This window comes from Hydractinia symbiolongicarpus, chromosome 13, assembly GCF_029227915.1.
Source record: "Hydractinia symbiolongicarpus strain clone_291-10 chromosome 13, HSymV2.1, whole genome shotgun sequence".
Lineage (NCBI taxonomy): Eukaryota > Metazoa > Cnidaria > Hydrozoa > Anthoathecata > Hydractiniidae > Hydractinia > Hydractinia symbiolongicarpus.
In genome coordinates, this window is record NC_079887.1 from 16488917 (window position 1) to 16509561 (window position 20645).

The window sequence follows — 20645 nt, forward strand, 5'->3', positions numbered from 1 at the left end:
AAGTCTAGTTTCTTTAAACAATTTTAAATCATTAATTCATAACCGGCCGTACAATCTATTTGTGAATCCATACGAAATGTTTTTAGATGAACTTGCCAGACTATGTGGAGAGCGGTACTTGTCTGGAGATCACATGATGTATGTCGTAAGGAAATTAAACGAAATGCAGGATGACGTTCTTTGTGTTTATGGGAATTATAACCCGGATCCAAAGAAATGTTTGGAAAGATTTATGAGAAGTAAACAACAGCTTCCAACACGCATTGCATTTCTTTTAAACGTTGGAAGTAATCCACGCAACGGGGAGACTTACATTGGAACCTATGAAAAGCCTGGAAATCACTTTGCAATGGCAATAGTTTCTGACAGAACTACCTGCACATATGGTGATTCGTTGGGTTGGATGACCCCAATTGAATTAAAGGATCTCATTGACCAATACTGCAAAGTTCTTTACGGCGAAGGTGATGTCAACATCGTGGAATGTCACAAGCCACATTCTGGTAATGGTAAACACAAATGCAATACTGGCTGTTCTGTATCTTTTCCTCTTCAGAACGATGGAAACATTTGTGGTGTGATAGCTATCGTAATGCTATCTATAGCTGTTTTGAGACCAGCATATTTCAGAATTTTACCTGGATTCGATAAGAAGTCTGATTCAAAACTTCCCTTCATTTTTCTACGCAATCCAACTAAATACCGTCGGTACTGTTAACCTTTTTTTCAATTTTACTTTTATATACTGGCAAATATCTATTATCTATGTTCTTATCTATGCAATGAAATATTACGTGCAGTTAAATATTGTAGGAAAGGTTTACGCGAATTAATTCGATTTTTTTATTTCTTATTTATTTTAGTTTTATTTCAGTTATCTTCGCTCTGTAATAATGACTTGGTTTAGCTAAGAGAATATCGATGTGTCTTTTGTATTGCCGAATTACGAGGATGATGAAGCAATATCAGACTCAGACTTGGACAGCGAAATTCATCGCGTTGATTTAGGGCCACAGGTAGCCGAGGTGAGTAGTTATATTTTACTAACCATAAAAAAGGCCATCTCTAGATTAAAATTGATCCAAATAAGACCACGCAACAAACAAAATCAAATGGGAATCATTCAATAAGCGATACAAAGAATAAAACTAAAAACGCTGTAAAAAGTAAAACGAAAAACCAAGCGAACCTTAATGAGTACAAATGTCATGTTTGCGGCGTAGCTGCATCAACTCGATTCAACCTAAAACGTCACATTTCTCGGTATCACAAAAAAAGAAGATGTCGCGAAAGCGCAAGACGGAAATTGCATTTGCCTGGAGTGTGGTTATAGGTGTCGATATATTACAGACCTAAGAAAACATTTACACAAGCAACACTTAAAGGTATTCCGAACAGAAAGACTCACTTTTGATGACAATTCTGGTAAAAGATGTTTCTTTAGGTGACTTGTAAATCCTACTTTAGCAATTCGGTATAATGTGTGTAAACATTATTCTTTCCGTAGCATTTCAAACGTGGAAAGATGATACTGAAACATCAAATCATTGCAGTTTTGTTATACTCTCGGGGAAAGTCAAAAACAAACAAAATGAAGCTCAACAGTATTACCAATGTAATCGGTGTGGACAACACAAACCGAACAGAAAAGGAAAAAGACGCGTTAAGATGTCAGGTACGCTATCTTTCATACCTATATTGTGCGTTGGTATTAAACATATAACAATGTTTCCGAAATACTAGGGAAATTCTAAATTCATTGTCCTCTCTTACTGTAGGAACCTGCAAAATAGAAAGAAATTGTACCAGCACAATCAAAGCTACTTTTCACGCTGACGGTAAAGTAACGGCAGACATATGCTGCACCCACTATGGCCATGAAAAAGAACTAGAACATACATGGATACCAAAGTCTAGCAGAAATAGTATTGGATCCAAATTACAACAGGTAAATTATAGCGCCTTTACGCACTAGTGTTTTCCCTTTTCTGGAGTAATATCGCCAAGTTTATGTTTATTATTTACAGGGTGTTAGGCGGGATAAATCCTGAGCGATATTAGAGAAACAGTTATAGATGACGGACTACACAGAATCCATTTGACTTCAGCACAAGATCTTGAAAACTTGAAAAGAGCTTTTCAAATAAACGACATTCAGCGTCACGTCAATGACCAGGAAAGTGTTTTGTCTTGGATTCAGCAATGGAAATCCGATCCGTACAACCCTGTGCTGTACTATAAAATGCAAGGAGAAGAAAACAAGAAAAAAAAATTAAAAACGGATGATTTTATAATAATTATTCAAACGGAGTCTCAAAAGTATGTGTTTCAGCGATTCGCCAAGAACGGATTGTGTTGTGATTCTACACATGGAACAACAGGCTATGATTTCGTTCATTAGTTCTTAACGATCAGCATATTTTTGTTTAGTGGAGATATTGAAAGAGACGTGGAGTTGCAGCATATGTACAAAAAGCAAGTACTCCAATATGATAATGTGTGATACATGTCAACAATGGTTTCACTGGTAAATTTTAGATCGCCTACGATTGTCATGTTTTTGTATTTAAATTATGAAAAAGTAATAGTTACATTTATATTTTAAAATGTTTCAAAATCTCATGCGAAAAAAGAATGGTTTTGCAAGAAATGTCAGCAAAGAACATGAAAAACTATACTTCTTACTTTATTTTATTTTATTGTACATATATGCTTTAGGTAATATTTGGTTATGTTAGGTTTTTTTAGTATTTTTTTACCTGCTTGCAATTGATTAAAAGAAGAAGAAAATGTTTTACTGTGTTTTAATACATTTTACAGCAGTAGAATACTTACTATCACAAAAACATATTTGTATTCATATTGTTGTTTACGGCTTCATTTATTTTTCAAAAAATCCTTAGCGCTATACTGGCATTACGTTTCACATACCATACAGTAGCATATACTATATATACTGTGTATACTCAAATATATGCATTTTTGGTCGGGGCAGCTGCGGTATTTAACAGCACGTTGTGTTTTCTTTCGCCCGCCATCTCTAAATCTTGCTTGTAGGCGAGCGCCAAATTTGCATCTCATTATCTATGGAATTTCAAAAATGCCCGGTATATCTATCTGGGCATTTTTGTGTCACATGACCAGCCTGTTCCAGGGTCATTGTTGGCCACTCCGTAATAACGGCTCAGGGGCCACAAGACCCTGGGGACGAGGTTGGGAGTATGACATGCTTGGTATACGGAGTATGACATGCTTAATATACGAAGTATGCTATACGGAGTGTGACAGGCTTAGTATACGGAGTGTGACATGCTAAGTATACGGAGTGTGACATGTTTGGTAGGAACAGAATTCGATGTATTGTTAATGAGTTAAGGTTTACAATGGCTGGTATAAAAGTACACAATTTTAAAGTTACATAATAAAAAGTCATTGATTGTATGGTTAGTTTTATTGCATACAGAGACATACAAAACAAAGTTATAAAGCTTAGAGTGAATATAATGGAAGCCATAAAAATAAACTTCATACAAAACGCAAATAGTAAACTACATCATACAGTTGGACTCGAACACCGGTTAACTCGAACTTTTATTAGCTGGAACTGTTATCTACGGTAATTGGTACTCTGCATGCTTGTCTCATATTTTATACGTTTTTCTTCATACACAAATTATTTGCTTGTTTTAGGCACAATTTTCTAAACTGGAATAGCTCAGAGTAAATTTTTAATAAGAATGCTTAGCTTAGACTTCGACACTCATACTGCATTCGCTAATGTCTATCCAAACCAGTCTCGGCATTATACTCTCAAAGCTGTCTGCGCCGCTCGCGGCTTTGAGATATATAAATATTTTCGTCTATATGGAGTAAACATGTCACTATACTATGGAGTTATGTATGGGACAATATTCGTGAATGGTTTTCGTCGCGTCGCAAATGCTTTTCGTCGTGTTGTATCTTTCTTTGTGGTGTGGTTTTTGTCGCGTCGCCTCTTTCTTTGTGGGGTGTTTTTACGTTTTGTCGAGTCGTATCTGTGTTCGTTGCGGCGTTTTTTGTTATTTTTTTTACTTTGCGACGTCTTCCACTTCGTTGCGTATTTCACTTCGCAGCGTAATTCACTTCGTGGCGTATTTTACTTCGTAGCAAAAAATGTTTATGTTTTTTTAACACGAACTACTAAATTTATGTAGCACTTACAAGAAATCCAAGTTACATGAATAAAGTGCAGTAAAATAAACAAAACCTTTAGTTTAGTGCTAAAAATTGTATTCTATTTTCAAGTTAGTTTTACATTTGTGGTTACGAAGACATATTATGTGTTGTGTAAGAATTTTATGTAATAATTTATGTTTATGTAATTAGTTTACTTGATTTTTGATATTTTTATTAGAATCCATTTAAACTGCAAAATAGATAATAGAATATACAGTGTAGCATGCTAAAAATGTATAGCTAGTTAAATCTATAGCTAAGAATGTATCTTTTATTAAAAGAAATTGACAAAAAATAACAGCTAGCTCTACCAAAGCCACTCTCGAGAGAAAGTGTCTGTCTGTCTGTCTGTCTGTCTGTCTGTCTGTCTGTCTGTCTGTCTGTCTGTCTGTCTGTCTGTCTGTCTGTCTGTCTGTCTGTCTGTCTGTCTGTCTGTCTGTCTGTCTGTCTGTCTGTCTGTCTGTCTGTCTGTCTGTCTGTCTGTCTGTCTGTCTGTCTGTCTGTCTGTCTGTCTGTCTGTCTGTCTGTCTGTCTGTCTGTCTGTCTGTCTGTCTGTCTGTCTGTCTGCCTGCCTGCCTGCCTGCCTGCCTGCCTGTCTGTCTGTCTGTCTGTCTGTCTGTCTGTCTGTCAGGCAAAGTGGTAGCTTAGCTGCGACGGGCGAACCCGTGGATCTTCCACGGGCTAATGACTAGTACACAAATATTGTCCCACATATAACTACATACTATACGAAGTTATACTCCGTATACGCATGCCTGTACGGAGCCGTACTCCGTATAGCTGCACACTCCGAATGGAACAAAACCACGCTACAATCATTTTCAACCAATGCGGTCGACATGCATAAATTAGCATAATAATTACGCCTCATGGTTTGTTCCAGTTGATGAAAGTTCGTTTGGAGAGTAGACGCGTTTAGGGTAAGAAAGAAAGTACCTGTTTTTTATTAATATGTGGAAGAAAAAGGTTGCCAAGGGGTAATATAATACCCAGGAGATTAATAAAGATAGTGTTACCAGTTATAAGTTAAAACTAATCGGAAATCTCTAGAATTGTCACTTTCACTGTTTTTGTCAGCTAGCTATAGCTATTATATGTAGTACGTTGAGGTAGCTACAACTAGCTAAAGTATCTTCCTGTTATTAAGTTTTTAGAAAAATTATGACAGGTAGAGCGAGAGGAAGATCTAGGGGTGAGTGATATTAATTTTTTTTTTATATATTTTTGATTTTTATAAGTTTCACTATCCAAATTGGCTAGTTAAAAGTCCTATAGTGTATCTAGCTAACTTTCTTTTCCTATTATTGTGGCGCCGTAGATTAGTGGTTATAGCTCTCGTACTCTGTGCGGGAGACCGGGGTTCGATTCCTCTTGACGGCGATTCAACATGGGCGAGTGAATGTTATCATAGCCCCGGGTTAACCCAAGCCATGTGAGGGAAAGATGGCACACTGTGTGGGCCGTTGGATGTTGCCGGGATTTGTCTAGTAGAGCGCGGGCTCTAATTGGGTCTGCATAGCTAAAAATGAGCATTAAATACTCTAGGACTCTCCATCTACGCCATGGCCCCTCCTGGAAATAATAGACAGGGTATATCCCTCGATATTTGTGAGGCTAGCCATGTAAAATATGAACATTTTCAGCTACACAGACCCAATTGGGGTCAGCACTCTACCAGACAACTTTCTACAACATCCAACGGCCCACACAGTGTGCCATCTCCCCAATTTCCCTCACATGGCTTGGGTTAACCCGGGGCTAATGGTAACATTTACTCGCCCATATTGAATCGCCGCTAATAACAAATAAACTACGGCGCCTAAGTTTTGGCCACCTAAGTGGCGTTGCAGCCATTACATCTAAAACAATAAACAAGTCCTGAACATAAATAATTTGGTAATCTGTCCTTAGAGGAAAAGCAACTACTTAACCATCTATTTGAAGAGAATATCAACCCGAGGCTACAATAAGGCAACTTCTGTTTATATAGATGATTTAAACGCATTCTCAGTTGTAATAAGATCTTACCTAAAAACGATAAAACAAGAAGGAGCTCTTTCTTGGGAGCAAGGAGTACTGGATCAGTCAAAAACCTTCCATGTGTACCCATTCCTACCAAGTATTGTTATTAGCTCAGACAATTCAAAGTGAAACTTAGCAAGATTTGAAGTAATATGAAAACAGCGAGAGAAGCAAATAAATTAAAACATGTTTAAATTCAATAGGAATAAAACTTATAAAATTGTATATACTGCACTAAAAGTAGGTTTGCGATATAAGTTAGTCACAAACGTACCTTGCTCACAATCAATAAGGACATCTAAAAATGCCTGCGCTGTGGATCGAACCAAGGACCTTGTGGTTACGAACTCCAAAACCACAAGGCCATGCGCCATTAATTAGACAATAATTTCTGTCTCTTTATAATTTGTGGAATGAATTAAAGTAGTGTTCTTTTCTATTTATTTTTTATTAAATATCTATCTACTGAGTAACTTAGGCCAGCCCTTGAAATAATTTTTGGAGACAAAATGTCCACCACATTTCGAGTTTGGTCGGACATGTCCGTAGCCCGTTTTAAACTTTCGTCGGACAAAACGTCCGATAGATTTCAGTCTTGGTCGGACACTTCCATTTGTTTAGATCTCGGAATTATTGAATAGTTCTAGTCCTTTTAATCCACGAGCAAGCCTATTCATAGCCAACCTGACCATCCTAGCTAATTCACCAACTCCTGACTTAGTTAAAAGAACTACGTAGACATGAATCTCTATTGCCTGGCCCCTTCGTCGTTGGTAACCAGGTCTTACACAAGAAATCCAGCCATGCGGTTCTTAACTAATGCGGAGGTGAACGCCGACGGAGCACGGATGAAGCAAGTCTGCAAAACTGCACTTACAGGTGTAACAGACGTTATATCATGGATTTAATTGTAGATAATTTTGTGTTCTTTTCTTTTTATATTTTGAAAAAGCCTTTTCTGTTTTAAAAGACATTTTTGTAAATTTGAGTGATAAAAGATCTTTCATGTTAATTTATTTTCGCCATCGTTTTTGCACTTGAATTTTTATCGCTGCCGTATTTTTTAAGGAGACTTATTGTTTGCTAAGCCTTAACTTGCCTTGATCACTTTGCTTATGTTTAGAAAATACAAAATAAAACAAAATTGGGAAGACAAAGAAAAACTATGGAGAGAAATACAAAGTATTTAAAAACCTAGAAAGTCTACATATTCGTTGTCATCGCCAAATAAATCGATTAAAAGTACATTGTCATCCACATCTTCGTTCTCTTCAATTGAACTGCCGTCACTCAGCGAGGGAAGTTTCCTTTTGGAACCTGTACAGTACAGTCCAGATGTAAGCGTACGCGTACGCTCAACTTGCAAAAATAATTGCTTTCATTAAAAAAAACAATAGGATAGCGAGTTCCTTTCAAATTGCGCGAAAATAATTGCTTCGTGTTAAAAACAAAAGCATAGCAAGAAACATTGTTTAAAAACAATACTCTGCTCAAGAAAAAATTAAACGCGAAGGCCATTGAATTTTAATTTTTTTTAACAACGAAACTAATTATAGTAACGCGATTTTAATCTGATATATTTAAAAAACACAAGCTCTTTTAAAAAACAACAAATCCAATGATCTAAATATTTTAAAAAAACTAATGCTACTTTTAAAACTTTTAGTAATATTTCTTTATCGTCGAAATATATTTTTTAACATGCAAAGCTTTTAAAAGTTCTTTTTATAAAAAGCATTCGCCGTTTTTCGTTTTTAAACTTTTATAATGCGATCTAAAAAAACATTTCTATCGCCGTTTTTCGTTTTTAAACTTTTAAAATGCGATCTAAAAAAAACATTTCTATTGCCGTTTTTCGATTTTAAACTTTTAAAATGCGATCTAAAAAAACATTTCTATCGCCGTTTTTCGTTTTTAAACTTTTAAAATGCGATCTAAAAAAAACATTTCTATCGCCGTTTTTCGATTTTAAACTTTTAAAATGCGATCTAAAAAAACATTTCTATCGCCGTTTTTCGTTTTTAAACTTTTAAAATGCGATCTAAAAAAAACATTTCTATCGCCGTTTTTCGATTTTAAACTTTTAAAATGCGATCTAAAAAAACATTTCTATCGCCGTTTTTCGTTTTTAAACTTTTAAAATGCGATCTAAAAAACATTTCTATCGCCGTTTTCCGTTTTTAAACTTTTAAAATGCGATTTTAAAAAACATTTCTATCGCCGTTTTCCGTTTTTAAACTTTTAAAGTGCGATCTAAAAAACATTTTTATCGCCGTTTTTCGTTTTTAAACTTTTAAAATGCAATCTAAAAAAACATTTCTATTAAAATTAAAGTTTCAATCTTTGTTAAAATATAATAATTTCTATCGCTTAAAAGCTTTATTTCACCCGCGCAACCAACAATGCCTTCTCGCTAGTTTATTTAGTTTCCACGCAAAACATTTGTTTAATAAAAATATTAAACAATGGCTCTTCGTGTCACATTGATAGAGTTGATAACATTTGCAATATGCTATTGGGAATAGTTATGTTAACACTATTTAACAATAGTTACGCGCAGTTATAATAAGCTATTTTTTCTTCAATAATCCTTTGTTTATTACGCGCAAGTTAATGACTTACAAGACTCGCAAGATAATTAATAAGAACAAAAGACAAACAACTACCGCCTCCGAGAAAAAGGTGTGAAACTTGAGCGTACGCGTACGCTTACATCTGGACTGTACTGTACGTGGTTTGTATCCACACTGTTTTCTTTGATTTGGTCGTCTGTGCTTTTCCTCCATCCACATTCTTACAGCATTTGATGGGTCATACTGCTCTATAGACGGCCCGTCTTCGACAATCCTCAAAAGGGACTCTAGTCGGTTTTGTGAAAATGAACCCCTATTGATAGTTTTGACAGTTTTGAGTTTGGAAAACATGCGCTCCAACTTGGCATTGCTTACAGGGATCGTGAATAACAATTCGACGAGAATTAATAAATCTTTCCACGATTGATTTCTGGATGATGAAAAAATTCTTCTCCAACAGACCCTGTATGGTGTCGCCGAAACAGAAAGGTATTCGTGTGAGTATCGTAGGAGATTGTGAAATTGATTTAACAGATCTGCTGTTGAAGCACTGAAGCCGGCATGTTTCAATGGAATATCGAAATGTTGTTTAAAATTTGATAAACCTTCGTCAGCAAACTCGTAATCTGTAATAACATTTCCCTCTTCGTCTTGCTTCTCCTGGAGCCAACCTTCCGTGTTTAAAATTTGATTAACGTATCTGAAGATATCTCTACTTTCATCTTCTTCTTCAAGTCGTGATGTAACATTCTCAACAATGAAATTTGCAAAATTCCCTTTCGTTGCCTTGACATGCTCCTTTGCTGCTACAAAATTTGTCATTTTCACATTTTGGTAGTACCTATCGCCATCTTTGTCTTCTATTCTACTTAGCAGGTCTTGCACGTGTGGCAATTTTTCAAAACTTTTGCTCTCAAACATTGCTAAGCGATCTTTGGTAAGTGATAGTGATCTCATCGCTGAAACTGTGTCAATTTGGTCACGTTGGAAGTCTTGCGAGAGCGCTGATGGTATTTCGAGCAAATCGATAAACATTGCAAACATTATTGGTACTTTAGACTGCTTCCACTTGTTTAGATAACCTCTCATTTTTGCACGATCTTCTCCTTTCACCGCTTTATCTTGACTGAGATGTTCTAAGTGCTCTATGAAAAGACCATATTTATCCAAACAAATTTTCATAGCGGCCGGTTTGTGTGAGATCCAACGAGTGCCGTTTGCTTTTTTGGGTTTAACCGCTCCTTCTATGTAGTCCATCGCAGGAGCGTAAAGATCATGCATCTGACGTAACTCCCGAAGTTTCTTTGGTGCTTTCTGATATAAATAGTATGTCCTTAGTAGCATCTCATCTACAATATCAAAGTCGGTACCTTTCAACGCATCAGATAAGGCCAATTCCAACCGATGTGCGATGCACCAAATAAATACAAGCCACTCCGATTCCTCTCGTAACACCATTTTTGCACTATTTTTATTCCCTCCATTTACACTTGCTCCGTCAGAAGTAAATCCAATCAGTTTTTTGAAGGAGCAACTAACTTACATGCGATAAATGTGAAATGAACACTTTTTCATTTCTTATAAAAGCGCAAGCGACCGGCGTTCTTTTACCAGTTCGAATGATCTCACTCAGAGATGTTTTATATTAAAATGAATTAAATAATTTTTTAAGACGATGGAGTGTTGCAGGTAAAGGAAAATTTTTTTCTTCGTTTGACAAAACAATTCGAAACCATAGCAGGTCCCATTTAATTGATTTTTTCTTAATGCTGCAAGTGCTATTTCTATTCAAACAATTTTAAAAACGAAACCCACGTGCGGTATAATATTTTGTTTTGTATAAATTTTGTTAAAAATTTAAGCCACGTGGATAAACTTAAAACATTTTTTTTTTAATTTGAAAACGAAGCATATTTTTTCCTTATTTGCTTGTGATGACTTTACAAATAATTATAAAAATACAAACTTAAAAACTATTTTGTTTATATGTTTTAGAGTATTCTTTAGCGACGGCATATTTTGCGATTTAATTGGCTTATCAAAATGCGCAGTCTTACTTTGTTTTTTAACGGCGCCTAACCGCATTTATTATTTGTGGTGTGTGTGATCATGATTAAGAAACTTCCATGATGGCACATGGCAGATGAAAACAAAACGAAAGTGAAGCGGGACGAAGATTGATTAAAAGAGACAGATTATATTTAAATTATCTCGTTATTTTTGCATGTTTCAATTTTTATTTTTTGCAGTTATAATAGGGGAGATGTAGCTAGAGGAACGTGCCGGACAAAATGACAGGCCAGAACTGATTTTCGTCGGACATATTTGCGTCTGGGTCGGACAATGTCCGATGTCCGACCGCTATTTCGAGGGCTGTAGGCAACCTCGTCCCCAAGGATTGTTGGGAACAAGGTTGACAATACTTATTTGAGCATCATACCCCGCCCAGGTCGAGAGGTTATAGATCAGTAATTTTTACAACCTGTTTGTTGAAATAAATTCTTTTCAATTTGAAATATGGATTCGAAAAATAGTTGAATTATTTTAACTTTGGTTGTGAAGGCAAGTTAGTTGTTTTTGGCTATGAAAGTCATTAATTAAGCGAATGATATGAGCATTAATTAGAGCGAATGAAAGTTTTTAATTTGAGTGGTACATAAATATGACGTAACAGGGTCATGTGCCACGAAAAAGACTAAAGTTAGTCTGAGATTTTCACGAACAAGAAGATCGAAGGGGCCATCAAGGTGGCAAGCAAAACAAATATTTATAAAACGATGAAATGACGAAAACGACGTTATGCAAACTTTTAACAAAAAGTAAATATGTCATTGGAAAGTTCTTATGAAAATCAAGTCCAACTTGTAAAAGTCCTTGGGATCCCTAAGTTGTAGTTTAAATTTCACAATTTACCCTAAAATTTTTTTGAATATTTGTAACAAGGGATGGTGTTTTTTTTTCTTAATGTTGTATGTGCTACAATGTACATACATCATTAAACGTGCTAGGGAATAAACATGCATTTTACACTAAACAGGTAATTATTTTATCATGGTCTCATTTATAGTACTAACCCCTACCCCTGTCCAAGCTCTTATCTAGTAACCTAGTATCTAGACCACAGGGATACCCAAGGTTGTAGAACAATTTTTTTAGCTTTTTTCTCTAATTTAAACTTTAATTTAAAATTGCAGCACATGAATTGAAATATTCTGGATACTGAATAGGTCTGGAAATAATTGTAATAACTAATATTAACAACTACAAACAGGTGAAAGAGGGGGGAAAAGCTCATATCCATTAGGTATTTTTAAAACTTTTTGAAATTGACAAAGAGTGAAAAATAATTAATTTTAACAGGAATTTAATATGACAGATATCAGAAACATTTTGATGCAAATTTAATTCAATACTTTACAGTAGGCTATTATTTCTTGTTAAACTTTGGTTGGGTAAATCTATACAAATCAGTATTTGGTATTATTAAATTTTGACATTTATTTGTGTACATTTAGGGAGAGGTAAACCAAGTCAAGAAGCACCACGACCTGGTGGCGGAAATGCTCCACCACCTCAAGCAAGTACTGGTGGCAGGGGGAGATCAAGAGGTTCTGCACCACAGCCTACACAGCCCCAAAAATCAGCAGTTGCCCCTCAGAGTGCAGTAGCAGCTGCTCCTGCTGAGCAAATGGCAAAGTTAAATGTGCAGGAGGAAAGGCCACAGGAAAGAAGGAGACGGCGGCTAGGTATGGTAACTTACCTCAGTAATGAGACCCATATTTTGTCTTTCTATTTAAAATGGTGGCTTTTTTTTGTGATTGGAATTACTGTTTTTATAATTTAAATTATTCAATATATACTGTTTTTGAATGTAACATTAAAGACAATGGACCGGAAAACATTCTAGGTAAAATGCTTCTTCAATTCGTTTTTAAAAATAATAGATTCAATTTTAATATTTAAAGGGAGGTCGTTATATTCTTTCACCCCTGCAAATGTGAATGACTGTTTCATTACCTCAAGCTTTACCTTCAGTAGCCTTACTAGGTGTCCAGAGTTCCTTGTTTTTATGTTATGGACACATAGTTCTTCACCAAATAACATGATTCTCGTTGTATCGACTTCAAAACCAGTGGTACTTTGCAACCAATTATTTGTTCTGCATGATTTTCCAACAACTTAATTATTTCTGCTGTGTAATGAAATTTAACAGTGCTACAATACATTAAAACTGGTTGGATTATCATGGTGAATATGCTGTATACAGCATGCGTAGTTAAATATACTCTTAATCGTTTCAATAATTTCAATCCCCCACTGGCTTTCTTGTATGTTTGATTGAAATTACTGTTACGATGTTGCCAAGCTACTTATACTCTGCGGCGTTGTTGATTGATTGTCCACGATAAGAAACATCTAGGTTTTTTGCAGTATCTGCTTAACGTTTTCCAGAACCAAACATATCGCCTCTGTTTTTTTTTTCTTAAAGTTAATGATAAGCTTGTTATCATCAAAATAATGTGCAATCCTTTCTAGATCTTCACCCAGAAATAGCTCAATATTTTTTTCATTTTGTTACCAACATATATTACCGTATCATCGTCATACATAACTGTTCTGCAGTATTTATGACACTCAGGAAAGTCGTTAAAAACAGTATGAATAATACAATAGTGGTCCCAGAATGGAACCCTGTGGCACACCTGATGACAATGATTGGTTTGAGGAATCTCCTTACAGGAGTACTAATTGTTGACGATGAAATAGATAACTTTTCATCCAATCGTGTCAAAAGCTTTGTAAGATCTATAGACACGGCATCCACCATTTCTCCTTTCTGTGTATTCGTTCTGATGGTATTACAAAGTAAGGTTGACCCTAATTTTGTTTATCTATTACTCCTATATCCGAACTGCCGACTGTTTAATAAGTTGTTACTTTCAAGATAAGATGATAGCTGTGTATGTATAGCCGTTTCTAAGATCTTTGAAAATATTGTAGGATTGAGATAGGCCTATAGTGTTCCGGTTACTTGATATCTCTAAATTTAATTATTGGAGTAATCCTTGTACTCTGCCATGCAGATGGTACTGTACCACTTCTTGAAGATAAGTTTTTACATACGTTAACGGATTCAATATTTCCTTGTTACAGTCTTTTATTGTTCCAGGTGGTAACTCATCTGCTTCAGTAGCATTCTTCCTTTTTAAAGATTTTAAAAAGGAAGAATTTTTTCAACAAAGGTCTTAAACATGTTTCCGAAACGATAAATTTAAGTCGTTCATAACACTTTTCTTTCGTGATATCTCCATACGTAATTCGAGAATAAAATAACTGAAGACCTTAGCTCCATTAGACCTTAGCTCTTAGCTTGCTAACAACGTTACCAAACTCTCAAAAATTGGTTTGTCAGGGTTTTTATCGGATTTAGTTAAAGATCCCATAGACAGCTTTGATTTAGAAGAAAATACTGCTTTAACAGCATCCCAAAATTTTCTTGGGTTAGACTTGTTTTCTTGAATCAGGTTACGACAGTTTTTCTGTTTTACTTCTCTCACTTTCCCATTATTGCGTGCACATCGATATTCCTCCCGGTCATCTTCATTTTTTAGTTTTATGGGCTTTTCTCAAAAGTTGGTTCTTATTATCAATATATAGCTTAATGTCTTTTTTCAACCATGGAGCGGGTTTTCCTTTCACTGTTTTTATTTTGAAAGGTGCATTTACATTAAAAGCATTTCTAAGCGATTGTGTGAAAAAGTAAGTTGCTTTGGCAACATCCTTAAATTCATAAAATCTATGCCAATTTATATTTCTAACACATTAAGTTTCTCAGGGAAATAGTTTTTGTAATCTCTACATAGTGTCTTTAATTCTTTTTTGATGTGATTAATTTTTCTCACACACCTAATAAGTTTGTGGTCCCCCAAGGGAAGTTGATGAACAATAACTTTTGATATAGCTGCTGGATTGTTAGTTGCAATTATATCTATAATGCACTCTGTTATTTTCATGACACGAGTGGGTGTTGTAATAAGTTGGTTGAATCCATTTGTTTCTATAATAGATTTTCTTTACAATCGTTTCTTCTCAAATAGTTTGCGTTGAAATACCCAAGCAAATTACTTCCTTTTGTTCTTTTCGTGCATTAATTAAACTCTTGTTAAAGTCAGTGTTGACTTTTTTGAAGGATATTTCGATGAATTAGATGGTCTGTAATAACACTCGATAAGAAAACATTTTGTATGTTTTTGAGAAATCTCAATCCAAAAACATTCCATAGATTTTTTTTCACAGTCTGTTCTCCTTTTCCAATTTAAACCACTTTTAATCATCACTGAGCAATAAACAAGCAATTTTATTTACATTGAGCTTCAACTGCATCATTTAAAACAGTTTCATATTACTTGTGGGTAAATTAAATTGTGTAAAAAAAATAATATGCTGTTTTTCACGCCACAGGTAATTTATTATTAATAAAATTTGTAATAATTAGTAATTTACTATTTATTACAAATCACTGATACAAAGTTGGTATTATCAAACTAAAAAAGCTATTTCACTTTCTTGATTTTGTGTAAAATTAGGGCATAGCCAAAAAATTACAATTGACAAAGAAAATTTAACTTTGGATACGCTAACGATAATGTTGTGTAATGCATTATTTCTGATACATGTTATCATGTTGTTATGCATGTTTCTAATTGTGGGAAAGGTAGCTACAGAAAGGAGTCGAACAAAATAACAGGTCAAAATTGCTTTTTACCACACAATTTTGCATCTGGGTCGGACAATTAGGCCTGTTTGTCACTAAAATTTTTGTCAAGCATTGACAGAATTCACAAACTTGAAAATAAGGACACCCTTATGTTATTGGGAGAAAAATAGTTACATGTTTGTTGTTGTGAGTGCAGGAATAATTAATCCTCGATGCAGTATTTTAATTACTTTCATTATTAATACTTTATTCATTCGTAACGATTGTTTATGTTTAGGTGAAGAAGCTAACATTTTGAGGTTGCGTCAAACAGACCAAACAACAGAGGGCACAGGTGGCGCTAAGGTTGATATTGTGGCCAATTTTTTCAGAGTCGCAAGATTGCCCAATTTCACAGGATTGCACCAGTATAATGTTAGTTTTGATCCAGACATTCAAAGTGGAAGATTAAAATCCGCATTGTTGCACAATCTAGATGATATTCTTGGCACTGTGCACTGTTTTGATGGCATGACAATGTTTTTGCCCAAAAAGTTGCCTGATCAAGAAACAGTTCGAACTGTTACTACAAGAACAGGCAATGACATCACTGTCAAGGTTACTTACACTAATTTGGTTCCACAAAACTCACCTTCTGTGGTTCAATTGATGAATATTTTATTCAAAAAGTAAGTAAAAGTAGACAATCTTGTTTTGATATTTTTCTTTTACTAGTGTGACCTGTTTTTGTTTTCTTTGTCTAACGAAAATGGTGTTAGTCTTCTAATGTGGGACTGGCAAATAGGGTTTTTTTTTCTGTGATTGTGCTTTTCTTTCTCAAAGACAATTGAAGAAAATTTCAATGCAACTAATTGGTCGAAATTATTTTAATCCATCAAAAAAGATTGATATTCCTGCTCACAAAATGCAAGTATGGCCTGGCATCTCAACATCCATTTTGCAGTATGAACAAGATGTGATGTTGTGTGCTGATGTTCAGCATAAGGTTTTACGACAGCAGACAGTGTTGGAATTTTTGTACGAGTTGTATGGTTCGGTGGACCAAAAAATGTTTTACAATATTGCTGCAAAGAAATTGATTGGTGAAATTGTCCTGACCAGGTTAGACTAATTAAAAACATTTTTTCCATAGTATTGTTAAATTTACTATCATGGGTCAGTGATTTTGAAATAAATACTTTAGTTGTGGTGAATTAATAATGTTCTTGTTTTAGATACAACAATAAGACATATCGAATTGATGATATTGATTGGGAGAAACACCCAACTGATAGCTTCACAAAAGCTGATGGCAGTACAATAACTTTCAAAGCATATTACGAAGCAGTTTATGAAAGAAAAGTTGCTGATGATAATCAGCCACTTTTGATCTCACGACCAAAAGAAAAGGACAAGAAGAGAGGAATGTCTGGACCTATTTTATTGCTGCCAGAATTTTGTTCAATTACTGGTATGTTTTACAGTATTTTTTTGTATTACCATAGTTTCTTGTGATGTTGGAACTAAATAAAAAAAACAGCTGGAGTGTCTTGCTTTTACAAATGTCCTTTGCCAAAAACAATTATAAAAATTCATACCGCTTGTGCAATGATACCAGACAAAGAACCGAAGTAACTATTTTAGTAGTTGTAATGTATATTTTAAATGTAAAAATGTATTTCTTTAGGATTATCGGATGAAATCAGAAATAATTATTCTGTAATGAAGGATTTGAATCAACATACGAAAATAAGTCCAGCTGGCAGGGCTAAAGAATTGGAAAGTTTTATGAATGATCTGTACAGTTGTCCTGAGGCAGCAAATGAATTGGCTCAATGGAACATGGCTTTTGAAAAAAATCTACTTAAAATGACTGGACGTTCTCTTCCAGCTGAGGGTGACAATTTTATTTTATTGTTAATTTGCAACCTTCGGAAGTACTTACGGCTGCTTATAAAGATTTGCTCTCGTTTTCTCTTTAAATGTATAGTACAGTCCAGATGTAAACATATGCGAATACTCAACTTGCAAAATAATTGCGTTCATTCAAAAACAGAATAGAATGCAAGTTCCTTTCAATCCACGCAAAAATAATTGCTTTGTGTTAAGAACAAAAGCATAGCAAAAAAAATTGTTTATATAACAACGACAACATTGTTTGTTTGTTTTTGACAATGAAAGGTGAAATTTGTCCTGTGCTTAAGCTTGATGAAAATTTGTGCAGCGCAAAATTAAATTTAGCAAAAGTAAAAAGTCAAATACCTAAAAAGGCTTAAATTTTGTTATGAAAATTTTGTTTACAATTTCTTCTTGTTTACAAAATCATTCTTCGTTTAGCAATGTCTCAAAGAAATGCCAGATTCTCATACAAAATACAAGAAGCTGATTGGTCAAGAGAGACACGTGGAAAGGAATTGATATCTTCAGTTCACATGTCTAACTGGGTTTTGTTATACACAGCTCGTGACAACAACATTGCAAATGACTTTAAACAAACCCTTCAAAGGGTTTGTGGTCCAATGGGTATGAATGTAGCCGATCCACACATGTATGTATTAATGAGGTTGTTGTACACTAAAAACTTTATATGAGCTTCTATAAAATTTTACTTTTTATTTTTTTAGGTGTCGTTTAAATAACGATAGTGCTCAGACATACTCCATGACTCTGAAGGAGCAAATTCAACGAGATACACAGATTGTAAGATATTCTATTTCTTGTTGTTTGTGACTGAATGAACACCCCTAAAAGTGCCCTCAATCAATTCTGTAATATTCTACCTGGGGCGTTTATTTAGTTATTTGTAGTAGTTGATGTAGGTTGTTGTAAGTTTTGAAACATAAAAAATTGTTTTGCATGTAGGTTGTGTGTATCGTTCCTAATAACCGTAAAGATCGGTATGATGCTATTAAGAAATTATGCTGTGTGGAAAGACCAGTCCCATCTCAAGTTGTAGTTAGCCGTACTTTGAGTAAAAAGAACATGTTAATGTCCGTGTGTACCAAGATTGGCATTCAGTTAAATTGTAAGTTAGGAGGCGAAGTATGGGCAGTTGACATACCTTTAAATAAATTGATGGTGATTGGATTTGACGTTTACCACGACTCTGCTACTAAGGGCAAGTCCATTGGTGGGTTTGTTGCCAGCACTAATAAGCATCTTACACGATATTATTCGTGCATTACGTCACAAACATCTCATATGGAAATATGTGATCAGCTTAAAGTCTGCATGACCAGTGAGTAGCTTCTATTTCTGTTTTTCAATTTTCTAATGATTATTTTGCAGTCACATATTTATTTAGTGGGTGTTTTTTTTAAAAACTTATTTAGCTACTTTTTTAATCTCAAACCAAAAAAACTTAGTTTATACATTTTTCAACCCAAAATAACCTTGTTTGACACCCATACGACAAAAGCAGTGTTTTTGTGCGTGTAGCAATTGTAGGAGTAAGCTAGACGCAAGTTCGCTTATGTGATTGGATTTTTTTGGAGCTATTCTTCAAAACCATTTTTCAAAATCTTAGATGCGCTAAAGAAATTCCACGAAATTAACGATGGCTTACCCGACAAGATTATTGTCTATCGAGATGGTGTCGGTGATGGACAGGTTAGTGAAGTACCAGCAGTTGTTATCTTTTGTGCAGGGTGGCCACACTGATAGTTTATGATGGCGTCCATATTTTAGTCACCCTGTTAGTGTGTAATTGTTCGCTAATAGAAAGGAAGATTATAACAAAGTTTTCTTAAAGAATTTCAGTGTTCCTTATAAGTAATATATATATGCATTTTGGAATATTTCTTTTTTTAGATTCGTGACGTTTATGAGCACGAGCTTCCACAGTTAAAGTCTGCTTTTGCAACTGTTGCGCCAAATTACAATCCAAAGTTTGCAATGTTAATTGTGAAGAAAAGGATTTCTACGCGATTGTTGTTAGCTTCCGGTGGGCAGTATTCAAATCCTCCTCCCGGAACTGTTGTTGACACTGTGGTAACACGTCCAGAGTGGTACGACTTTTTGTTGATTTCACAATCGGTCAGACAAGGTACGGTCACTCCGACGCATTATAACGTGATTAACGACACAACTGGCTTAAAACCGGATCACTTCCAACGTTTAACCTACAAACTTTGTCATTTGTATTACAATTGGCCGGTAAGTAACATTTCGCGTGTTTCTAAGCAGAAATTAATTTGTAAACTATGGTTTCTTTGCGCAGTTTAACAAATCAAGCCACGTGAAAACTAGTTTTCATTTTGTTAATTGCATTGTCACCTTCAAGAACGTTTTAAGTTTTCAACTGCAAGATATCTAACTTTAATTTTCTGTTGTGTCTTTCATAAGGAAACAGATCGACTTTCTACTGCCAAATTAATTTTATCTAACTTATTTCATTTTTCAGGGCACCATTCGCGTTCCTGCACCTTGTCAGTACGCTCATAAGTTAGCCTTCTTAGTTGGTCAGTCGATCCACACGGAGCCTGCTCGACAATTGGCCGATCGTCTTTATTATTTATAAGCAGCTGCGCGTTGTTTACGTGGAGGTTGTTTTGCGCTATGACTTCTAAAAACTGAAAAGTATTGTTTATATTGTTTATATTGGCGTTTATATTTTTAACAAATAACCAGTAGTAGTAGTATTTTATTTTAAAACGATTCATATAGGTTGTATTTTCTTGTGTTCGAGACTTTTTTTAGCTATATAAGCTTTTTCTTGGGTTATTTTTGACATAGTTTACAAAGATTGCTTAATCTTACCTGTGTATGTTCATGCAATGTCGTCAAGATATTCACCTTGTTAGCAGTTGCTTGTTGAATCATTTTTTCCCTAATCATTTTCACGAAGAGCAAATGTAAAGAGTTTGCAAATCTGTTTTAGATTTCGTTTTGAGATGCGGGTGTAAAAAATGTTTTTAGCAAAGGATTTTTGTTCTTTTTTATATTTTTGTTAATTTTCATATTTTTTCGAGAAAAGTGATCACACTAAACAAATGTAGTCGTTGTTCATCTGCAGACCTAGGTTATCTGTATATCCAGCAAGCGACGGTTAAAATCTGATATTCGCGCTGCAGCATACCGCGTGACGAAGCTATCTATTCAACGGCCGGTGCGCATTCTAACGTCACCAAATCTTTTAG

General features: G+C 34.9%; 2 protein-coding genes across 3 annotated transcripts; both read left to right on the forward strand.

Moving 5' to 3' along the window:
* Nucleotides 1-1022: 1022 nt before the first annotated feature.
* On the forward strand, nucleotides 1023-2860 carry LOC130624321 (zinc finger transcription factor family protein 17-like). Of its 2 annotated transcripts, XM_057439909.1 has the most exons (3): nucleotides 1023-1675; nucleotides 1779-1948; nucleotides 2028-2860. In XM_057439909.1, the coding sequence occupies exons 1-3, from the start codon at nucleotides 1480-1482 to the stop codon at nucleotides 2049-2051; spliced, it is 390 nt and encodes a 129-aa protein (XP_057295892.1). In that variant the 5' UTR covers nucleotides 1023-1479; the 3' UTR covers nucleotides 2052-2860. The 2 variants fall into 2 exon arrangements, with proteins under 2 accessions (XP_057295892.1, XP_057295891.1); XM_057439908.1 differs by having other exon boundaries at nucleotides 1779-2860.
* A 2160-nt stretch (nucleotides 2861-5020) lies between these two features.
* LOC130623353 (piwi-like protein 1) lies at nucleotides 5021-20499 on the forward strand. The gene is made up of 13 exons (XM_057438824.1): nucleotides 5021-5135; nucleotides 5363-5407; nucleotides 12326-12556; nucleotides 15806-16196; nucleotides 16351-16629; nucleotides 16743-16978; nucleotides 17195-17404; nucleotides 17845-18055; nucleotides 18132-18207; nucleotides 18370-18745; nucleotides 19034-19116; nucleotides 19318-19662; nucleotides 19910-20499. Exons 2-13 carry the CDS (start codon nucleotides 5377-5379, stop codon nucleotides 20024-20026), a joined length of 2586 nt encoding a protein of 861 aa, XP_057294807.1. The 5' UTR covers nucleotides 5021-5135; nucleotides 5363-5376; the 3' UTR covers nucleotides 20027-20499.
* Nucleotides 20500-20645: the final 146 nt, after the last annotated feature.

What these genes read in the sequence shown, in the direction of transcription:
- LOC130624321 (XM_057439908.1), top strand. Translation starts at nt 1,480, where the DNA reads ATGTGTGTAAACATTATTCTTTCCGTAGCATTTCAAACGTGGAAAGAT. An exon ending in AAGACGCGTTAAGATGTCAG is followed by an intron (nt 1,676 to 1,778) that starts GTACGCTATCTT and finishes CTCTTACTGTAG; the next exon opens with GAACCTGCAAAATAGAAAGA.
- LOC130623353 (XM_057438824.1), top strand. Translation starts at nt 5,377, where the DNA reads ATGACAGGTAGAGCGAGAGGAAGATCTAGGG. An exon ending in AAGAAGGAGACGGCGGCTAG is followed by an intron (nt 12,557 to 15,805) that starts GTATGGTAACTT and finishes GTTTATGTTTAG; the next exon opens with GTGAAGAAGCTAACATTTTG. An exon ending in AATGTAGCCGATCCACACAT is followed by an intron (nt 18,056 to 18,131) that starts GTATGTATTAAT and finishes TTATTTTTTTAG; the next exon opens with GTGTCGTTTAAATAACGATA.